At 36.5% G+C, this 10450-nt stretch overlaps 2 protein-coding genes across 2 annotated transcripts; both read left to right on the forward strand.

Moving 5' to 3' along the window:
* The first annotated feature begins 7880 nt into the window (after positions 1 to 7880).
* Positions 7881 to 8378, forward strand: LOC102668911 (uncharacterized). The gene has a single exon (XM_006591610.1). It carries the CDS (start codon positions 7881 to 7883, stop codon positions 8376 to 8378), a length of 498 nt encoding a protein of 165 aa, XP_006591673.1.
* Positions 8379 to 9284: 906 nt separating this feature from the next.
* LOC100777585 (probable F-box protein At4g22030) lies at positions 9285 to 10217 on the forward strand. The gene has a single exon (XM_003539258.1). It carries the CDS (start codon positions 9285 to 9287, stop codon positions 10215 to 10217), a length of 933 nt encoding a protein of 310 aa, XP_003539306.1.
* The last annotated feature ends 233 nt before the right edge of the window (positions 10218 to 10450 follow it).

The raw sequence follows: 10450 nt of genomic DNA on the forward strand, positions 1-10450 counted from the left end.
GCATCAGGGAGATCCATTTGCAATTTCCTCCAAATGCAAAGACTCCATTCCCTTTAAAACTAGTCCTAATTAGCAAGGTGTGTTTTTTGTATTAGATTTGATAACATTCTTATAACAAAAAACCCACTAATTTTTTATATATCTCCTATTTTATTTATTATTATTTACTATGTTTTTTATATCTAATATCAATATAATTTATTATTTTAAGGTTGAATAGTTAGAAAAAATATATACAAAAAATCATGATTGGGGATGTTATAGTAGCAAGAATCATTGGATTTTTTTTATACGTACAAACATTTTCTGCGTATTAATGCATACGGCTTTTTCATTCCTGCAATTCATTAAATTTCTACTTTTTTTTTCTTTTGTCATGCAGGGAAATAAAATTGGTGTTGTGGTTCGAAAATAACTTATCTACAGTAAGAACACAATTTGCACGCGTATGAGTGTGAATACATTAATTTTTTAAAAAATACAAATATAAAAATGAGTACTATAATACCTACGTAGATCTTACTCATTATTTGAATTTAGGTTTTAATATAACAATATAGTTAACAACACTATTTCATGAAAATATTATTTTTTAAAACTAGAAACTCTTACATATATATAATTTTTATTTCTATCTTACTTAACAATACCTAACTTTTATTTTTATAATTCATTGTATTTTAGAAAGACACGCATAATTTTAGAGTATACAATTAATTGGTTTTTTTTTTAATTTTTTGCTTCATAGGTATTTGAATATTTCATTCACTTTAATCATTGTTTTGATTTCTCATTTTTTATGATTTTCTTTCTCTCTCTCTTTTTTGTGTCTACTCCTGTTATTAGTTATTAATTAGATCATTTGAAGTTTGCAAGAGCATGCAGCCATGGAGAAGAAAGGAACATGATTGCGAATGTCACTCATGAATAAGATGATATCTCTTTTTACTATGAATGACATGCTTTTCTATTAGTTGTAGTAATTTTTTCCTCTATTATCTAAAATAAAACGCAATGTACGTACCGGCAGAAAAGAATTCAAATCACTATACTATAATTTGATCTTTTTATGTAAATGATATAAAATTACATTAATGTTCTTAAAACAAGTAAAAAAAATTCTTCCCAAATTACCCATGCATCGCACCTAATAAAATAAAATAGATATTTTGTAACAACATTTTTCAGGGTCAAAAGTAACGTATACTACTAGGAAAAAAAATTCGACGTGGTTTCCCAAGTATATTTCACGAAAGATGTTTACTTTTTAAAATGGTTTTTCAATCTTCTTGGTATGTCACTTTCTAAAATGATTTTTCATCAGAAATTGATGTCATATTTCTAAAACGGATTTCTCTTAAAGCCATCTTAGAAACCTGATATTTTAAGACGGTTTTATTCAAAATCGTCTTAAAATATTCTTTTTAAAAAAAATAAAAATTAAGAATTTTAAGATGATTTTTCAAAATATTGTCTTAGAAGGTAAAAATAATAAGATTGTTTTTCAAAAAACATCTTAAAATGTTTTTTAAATAAATAAATAAAAAATTGAGGATTTTAAGATGATTATTTCAATTGTTTTTAAAACAAAAATAATTTAAAATTGAGGTTTTTAAGATAATTTTTCTAAAAATTTTAGAATGTAATCATTCTAAGATGATTTTTCAAAAAATTATCTTAGAATATATATTTTTTTAAATTAATTAGAACTACCCAAACATATTTGCACGTACATTTATGTTTATTTCTTTATTTAAATAATACAATTATAATGAAGATGAGTAATAATAAATGATATATATCACTTCAATTTATCCCACCAAGATTGCATTCTATACCTTTTTATTCATTCATACCTTTTTAATGGTACCACTGGCATATACTCAAAGGCAAAATGAATATTACCTTTGCAAGACCTGAACAGATGCATGAGATTAAATACTCACCAAGGTCTTTGTAAGAATCCCAATTATATGACGAGCCAAGAAAGTATCGGTTCTCAATATAGATAAAATTTTGGGCTGCTCTCAATTGCCTTGACATACGCTGAATGCATGCTCATGTCTATCAGTAACATTATTTCCACAAACCAAGTTATGTTCAATGAAGTAAACGAAATTAGCATTTTCCTCCACAATAAAAAAAATTAAATTTCAGAAGAAAGTCATCACTTCACCCTTCTTATAGCATAATAAGAGATTTGAACAATTTTCTTAAATGGAGTAAGAATTCTTTGTTAGAAATAGGAGCTTGAATTAATTCATCTATTTTCCAACGTACACAACTATAATATACCTGGACATGCCAAGTCTCCCGCTTATCTTCATTCTGGCAAGGAACTTCATCAATGCCAACAATGTCAGGGATTCTATCAGTTTTCAATAATTAATCATCAAGAGAACTTCTTATCTTTTGAAATCTATGCATTTTTAATGCCCTTAACCAATATACTAGTAAGGTTACACGAAGTAAATCTACATATACAGTCGAGCATTTGAGTATCCCCACTTTTAGAAAATACACTTTCAACATCGGTTATTTAGAACATTCTACATCGGTTCTAAAATCGATGTTGAAAGTGCCGATGTTGAATGTATCAATGTTAACATCGGTTTTGGAGAACCGATGTTAACATGTATATGACAACATCGGTTCTCTAAATACCCGATGTTAAACACATTGAACAACAGCAAAAAAACTGTACGCATGATGAACGTTGACATCGGTTTTCCAGTAAAACCGATGTTAATATGTTATATTAACATCGGTTTTTTTAGCAAAATCGATGTTAATGTAATACATTAACATCGGTTTCCTACGAAAACCGATGTTAATATATTTCATTAACATCGGTTTTGCTAGAAAACCGATGTCAACGTTGATGATGCATACACTTATTTGGTGTAGTTCTTTGTGTATAACATCAGTTATGTGTACATAACCGATGTTAATATTCAAATGTTCACATCGGTTATTCATAACTAACCGATGTTAATGTACAAGAGTTGACATCGATTATCTACAGATAACCGATGTTAAAATACAAACGCTGACATCGGTTATACACAAATAACCGATGTTAATATACATACGTTAACATCGGTTTTCTATTACAACCGATGTTAAGGTTCATATCGACATCGGTTTGTGTAAATAACCAATGTTGTTTATGATATTAACATCGGTTTTTGTTAATAACCGATGTTGTTTTCAAGTATTTTTTTTATATATACTTTCTGTTTTTACAGTAAACCTAAAATTGTACCTGTCAAATGCAATTTCAGGCCCAATTCACAGGAAATAAACATTTTATTCTGCTTTCAAGCAGTTTTAATGATAATAAACATCAAATAATTGATTTATCATAAAGAACAATCACCAAATGAATTCAATGTTCATGTTACATAGAAAATGTAAAAAATTTTAAACCAAAGTAAACTAAAGCTAAAGATAATGTCCATAAATCCTAGGCCTAATCTCTAACTCGGAGATAAAACTGTGCCCATTGGATCCGCAATGCTTTTAATCTCTCTGGCTCCAATGGTATAGGATCGTTAAAATACTGCATGATGAAATAAATCATAATAAGTTAATAATGTAATACAAATTATAAATAAATCGATTTTGTTTGAAATAAACTTACCGCTTCTCAATTATTCCTACAAGTTCCTAAAATGATGGTGGACATCCAGTGCATCACATAGTAGCTGCACTCAGTACTTCCTTTTTGTCTATTACACTAAATACATAATGAAATTTGGATATTAATTAAACAACTAGTGTACAGACACATAAAGAAATATATATAAGTGGAAGTTTTATGTAAATGACGTACCTTGATGACAATCCACCTAGCAGAAGCCTTTGATTTAGGCTGTGGAGCATCATCAAGACCCTTGATAGCACTGTTCCATATGAGTAACAATTAAAAACTGGTGTTGTACGTTAAGGTATTACAATGCAAATGTATTGAAAAGAACACTAACCTATTAATAATCCCCTTAAGGTAGTTGTCTGACCTGTTATGCAATGAACAAAACCAGACAACTAGGTGTTCCTTGGGCAGGATGACCACCATCTGCAGTGGAACCTAAAATAGGTTAGTACATTAGTAAACATTAATTAAATTTAGTTATTTTGTGACTTACCCATTTAGGTAAGCTCCAAGATAGACATCGCGTTGTGAACTCTGCATCCAACTCTTTATGTAACTTTCAAACTCAAACTGCGATTGCCCAGACCTCTGAATGGATTGTGGCTCGAGGAATCCATAGATATCAGAATTCCCCACTCGCATACATGTTTCAGTGAGATACCTATTTATGTTAAGTCAAAGTTAAATATTTATGAATTGAAAGCCATAACTTAGGTAATTAAAAGCCTTTTATATAAAGACTTACAGAATCCACAACTGTAACACTGATATGCTGAGACATTGACCACCGTGTGCGATTTCGGTGGCATCCCATCTAACCTGATAAGGCCTCAAGAAAAGCTCTGGGATGGTCAATGTCATCAGATAAAGCGGATCATCGACCTCAGGATCGGGCTTCGGAGGTGGTTTTGCCGGAGACACAACTACCTGTTCATGAAACAAAGTTAAATAGCCTAATTTGAGGCATGCTTAATGAATTAATTTAAAAAGAAGAAACATATAGTAAGGACAATAAGTACCTGCTGTGATAAAGACTTGACCAGATGTGTCGGCCAAGCAAGGAAGGTGTGAAGTGCCTGCCCCACTAAGGAAACCTCATCAGTGGGTACAGGAACAGGAGCATCTGCATCTGTAACCTCCTCCACACTCACCTTTACTTGGCCAGGAAACAAAGGAGTGTTATGAACAATAGTGGATCCCTCATAAACTCTCCCCATGGCAACCAGGAGGGCAGGATATGCTTCTATGTACAAGCCGCACCTGTCAGAGTCACCCGTCTCAGGATCATTTCCTGAGGGATCAACACAACTCCCCTTTGTGCTCACTCAAGGACCTGAGGGACCAACCAGAAGCTTAGGAGGCATTGCAAGTCCCTGAGATTGCATCTGCGACTGAAGCTGGATGAAGGATGCCATGACCTGCCTTGTCACTTTCTCTGTGATGGACTCCTCTAGCTGGTCCCTGATCTGCTGGGTCAGCTGCTGTAATTCATCAGGAGGCAAGGAGGAAGCGCTGCGGGACGTCCGTGGAGCTGATCCAAAGTATTGCTTGATGGTGACACCGGCTCTAGTAGCACGGATACGTCCAGGGTGCCTTTTACTGTGTGGGGAAGCCTTTTACTTGGGTTAGGCCTAATGGCTCTTGCAAGAGCAAGCTAGATAGAGTGTTAGTCTCTGATGACTGGCTATCTAAGTGGCCTGATAGCTCCCAATTCAATCTTGAAAGGAACTATTCAGATCACTGCCCCATCCTAATGAATTCTAAATGCACTGATTGGGGCCCTAAGCCTTTTAGGGTCTTTGCCGCTTGGCTGTCTAACAAGGACTACACTAAGGTGGTTAGGGACTGCTAGTCTGTAAATTAGCCTATTGGTTGGGGGGTATGCACTAAAATGCAAACTTCAGAACCTCAAACATAGGCTAAAAACCTGGAGCAGAGATAACTGTGGAGACCTAGGCATCAAGGTGAAACAAACTCAGAAAAAGCTGAATGATCTGGAGGATTCTCTCACAGCTCACCCCTCTGAACAACAAATCCAACAGCTTAAAAAAACACAGTCTGACCTTTAGGAGCAGTCTTTTCTTCATGAATCAATAGTGAGACAGAAATCTAGAAGTAAGTGGATCAAAGAGGGTGATGGAAACACCTCTTATTTTCACAGAATTATAAATTTTAGCAGAAGAAGGAATGCCCTGAGGGGGCTGCATATTGATGGCAATTGGGTAGATAAACCTGCTGTGGTCAAGGCTGCAATTCTCCAACACTTCCAAGGCAGATTTGCTGAACCTTCCTTGAACAGACCCAACCTAGATGGGGTTTCCTTTAATGTTCTGTCCAGTAATCAGAGAGAAACGATGGCAGAACCTTTTAAAGAGGAGGAGATTTCTAGTGCTGTGTGGGCTTGTGGGAGTGACAAAAGCCCAGATGGCCTCAATTTCAGGTTCTTAAATCACTTCTGGAATGAGTTGAAGCATGAATTCCTAAGATTTTTCTCGGAATTTTATGTGAATGCAGTATTTCCTAAGGGTCTCAACTCATCATTCATTACCATTATCCCCAAGATTAAGGACCCCCAACTTATTAGTGATTTCAGACCTATATCCCTTATTGGTTGTGTTTACAAAATCATTGCTAAAGTCCTATCAAATAGGCTAAGCAAGGTCATGAATCACTTAATAGATGAAAGGCAACTAGCCTTTGTTAAGGGCAGACAGCTGCTTCATGGGGTCTTGATTGCAAATGAGGTTGTAGAGGAGGCCAGGAGATCTAAGAAGCCTTGTCTGGTATTCAAAATGGATTTTGAAAAAGCATATGACTCGGTGTCTTGGCAATTCCTCTTCTATATGATGAGAAGAATGGGGTTTCATGAGAGGTGGATTGGATGGATAAAGGGCTGCCTTTCATCAGCATCCATATCTGTTCTAGTAAATGGAAGCCCAACTGAAGAATTAAAACCTCAAAGAGGCTTAAGACAAGGAGACCCATTGGCCCCTTTTTTGTTTGACTTGGTTGCTGAAGGATTGACAGGTATGATGAGGGAAGCTGTGCCAAAAAATTACTACAACAGCTTTATGGTAGGCAAGAAAAGGGTTCCAGTCAACATCCTTCAATTTGCTAATGACACTATCTTCTTTGGGGAACCAACTATGGATAATGTCATAGCTATTAAAGCTATTCTTAGAAGTTTTGAGATGGTATCTGGCCTTAGAATTAATTTTGCTAAGAGCCAATTCGGTGCGATTGGCAAACCTGAGGAATGGTGCAGTCTTGCTGCTGACTACTTGCATTGTGGCCCCTTGCAGCTCCCATTCATGTACCTAGGGATGCCTATAGGTGTTAACCCTAGAAGGAAGGTGGTGTGGGAGCCTATAATAAGAAAATTTGAAGCCAAATTGAACAAATGGAACCACAGAAGCATCTCTATGGCTAGCAGAACTACCTTAATCAATGTTGTCTTGACAGCTTTGCCCTTGTTTTATATGTCTTTTTTCAGGGCCCCTTCAGCAGTCATCAAGAGGCTCACTACTATCCAAAGACAATTTCTTTGGGGTGGAAACTTAGAAGGAAAAAAGATAGCTTTGATCTCATGGCAGCAAGTGTGTGCTCCTACAGAAAAGGGAGGGCTGGGAATTAAAGATATCAAGGCTTTTAATAGAGCTCTTCTCATCAATTGGAAATGGTTGATGTTCCAGCAACCAGATCATCTATGGAGCAGAATCCTCACTTCAAAGTACAGGGGTTGGAGAGGCTTGGAAAAGGGTCCTCCAAAGCAGAATTTTCCTCTTGGTGCTCTGATTTAAGATCAATTATTCAACACAGTAGTATGGCTGTTGTCAATAAGCAATTTCTCTGGAAACTGGGCAGTGGTGATCAAATTTTATTTTGGGAAGATTCATAGGTGGGAGATGGAACTATTCTTAGAGACAAATACCCAGAATTATATCAAATATCATCTCAAAAACTACAGACAATGGCAAGCATGGGGATTTTTGGAGAAACTGGCTGGGAGTGGAAATTCTCCTGGAGAAGAAATCTTTTTGATAATGAATTAGGGGGGAGCTTCAGCTTTTATTGACCAGACTGCAACAATAAGTACTAATGCAGCCTTGATGGATTCTTGGGTGTGGGGAGCTGAACCAATGGGGATCTTCTCTACAAATTCTGCTTATAATTGTATCAGATCTGATCAGCTATTATATCAGCCAAATAGTGGCTTCAGACAGCTATGGGAAGTCAAAATCCCCCTACAGCTTTATCCTTTGCTTGGAGATTACTCTGGGATAGGCTTCCTTCTAAGGAAAACCTAATCAGGAGGCAGATTCTCCTTCAAAATGACCTTTGCCCCTTCTGCCAAAGCCAAGTCGAATCTGCTTCCCATCTATTTTTCACTTGTCATAAAGTTATGCCTTTGTGGTGGGAATTCAACTCATGGGTGAAGGAAGATAGAGTTCTGCACAGTAAGCCTATGGACAACTTTCTTCAACACTACTCATTGGCTGGATCAAGGAATTCTAACGGAAGGAGGAAGATATGGTGGATAGCAACTACAAGATCCATATGGAATCTCAGAAATGACATGATTTTTAATAATCAGCCTTTTGACATCTCTAAATTGGTGGACAAAGCAATCTTTCTCACTTGGTCTTTGTTGAGGGGATGGGAAAAGGATTTCACTGTTCCTTTTCACCAATGGTCCTCAAATATGTCTTTGTCTTTTATCTAGTGTGTGATTTGTAGGGCTGGGCAATGTTGTTCTTTGGTGGCTTGTTGGTTACATTCTTATCTGTTTAGGGGATGTTATCCCCTGTACCTTACTGTAGTACCTCTGGTACTATGTTTATCATATATATAATATTATCTTTGGCCGTTAAAAAGAAACGATATTTTTCAGAGAAGCATCTATGGCAAATGTCAAAATTGTGAAGGTTATTCTCAGGAGTTTTGAGCTGGTTTCTGGATTGAGAATTAATTTTGCTAAGAGCAAATTTGGAGCTGTTGGTCAATCTGAGGAGTGGTGTCTTCATGCTGCAAACTATCTTAACTGTGCTTTGCTTCAATTTCCTTTCTGTTATTTAGGAATTCCAATTGCTGTCAATCCCAAAAGAAGGGTGGTGTGGGATCCTGTAATTAGGAAATTTGAAGATAGGATGAATAGGTGGAATAAGAGAAACATATCCATGGCTGGCAGACTCACTTTTATTAAGGCTGTCTTAACAGCACTACCTTTGTTTAACTTATCTTTTTTCAGGGCCCCTAAAACAATCATTAATAGGTTATCTTCCATTCAAAGACAATTTTTGTGGGGAGGTAAACTAGAAGAGAAGAAGATTGCATGGGTATCTTGGACACAATGCTTTGCTTCTAGAGATGTACGAGGCTTGGGGGTCAAAGATTTGATAATTTTAAATAATTCTTTACTAATCAAGTGGAAATGGTTCATGTTTCACCAACCACACCAGCTGTGGAATAGGATTTTGATCTCTAAATATAAGGGGTGGAGAGGATTGGATCAGGGGTCTCACAAACAACATTTCTCAACCTGGTGGGCTGACCTAAAGGCACTTAATCAAGACAATAGTATAACTGCTGTCTCTAAACAATTCTGCTGGAAGATGGGCAGGGGTGAGAAATGCTCCTACTAAACTCCATCAACATGCTAACACTTGCGGCTTCAACCATGGCTGGTGTTGCAGGTAGTTATGATGGTGCACCAATTTTGGCTCTTAAACTATCATTAGCACTTTTGTTTTCTGCAGCCACGGGGATGCTACTTGCTACCAACAAAATCCAACCCTCACAACTTGCTGAGGAACAAAGGAACGCTGCAAGACTGTTTAAGCAGCTTCAGACACAGATCCAAACAGAAATCGCCATTGGAAATCCAAGTGAAGGAGATGTGAGGGATGCAATAGAGAAGGTTTTGGCTCTAGACAAGGCTTATCCACTCCCCTTGTTGGGTGGTGCAATGCTCGAAAAGTTTCCAGCAAAGTTTGAAGCAGCTAGATGGTGGCCAGAAAGTAGATTATCGAGCAACGACAAAGACAAGATAATGGAGATTAAGAACAACAATAATAATGGATGGAATGTGGAGTTGGAAGAGGAAATGAGGGAGGTTATTGAAGTGTTCAAGAGAAAAGACATGGAAGACTATGAGAGGTTAGGGAATATTGCACTGAAGATAAACAAGGGTTTTGCTGTTTCAGCACCTTTGCTCACAGGAATTGCTGCACTAGGGTTTGTGTTTTCAGGAGATGGATTAGTTCCTGCCCTTGCTGGGGCGTTGGCCACGGTGGTTAATGCTTTTGAGCATGGAGGGCAAGTTGGCATGGTGTTTGAAATGTACAGAACCTGTGGTGGATTTTTTCGGGTATTGGAGGAGACAATTGAAGCCGCAATTGAAGAGAAAGACTTGGACAAAAGAGAAAATGAAGAGCTAATTGAAATGAATATGGCTTTGCAATTCGGAAGAAGTGTGTCACAATTGAGAGAACTTGCCACAAAATCTGCTTCATGTCGTATTGAAGGGAGAGAGATACATGAATTCGCCAGCAAACTCTTCTAAGATCAATATTTGTTTTTGTTGTTTAATTCCTTACATACCATTCTTTTAATTTTTACTCTATGCCAGAAATCTACCAAAACATGCACACAAAATTTCGTTGAAAAAAAAATCCAGGCCTCCAAACAACAATAACTGGATACAAACTTAAACCAACAAAAACTAGATACAGAAAGAACACTGTACTTACCTAGGATCAGCTCCAGACAAGGATAAATAAACCCACCCAGTTGCCT

The sequence above is a fragment of the Glycine max genome, chromosome 11 (assembly GCF_000004515.6).
Source record: "Glycine max cultivar Williams 82 chromosome 11, Glycine_max_v4.0, whole genome shotgun sequence".
Lineage (NCBI taxonomy): Eukaryota > Viridiplantae > Streptophyta > Magnoliopsida > Fabales > Fabaceae > Glycine > Glycine max.

Coding starts and splice junctions, on each gene's coding strand:
- LOC102668911 (XM_006591610.1), top strand. CDS start 7,881: ATGGGAAGTCAAAATCCCCCTACAGCTTTATCCTTTGCTTGGAGATTA.
- LOC100777585 (XM_003539258.1), top strand. CDS start 9,285: ATGCTCCTACTAAACTCCATCAACATGCTAACACTTGCGGCTTCAACC.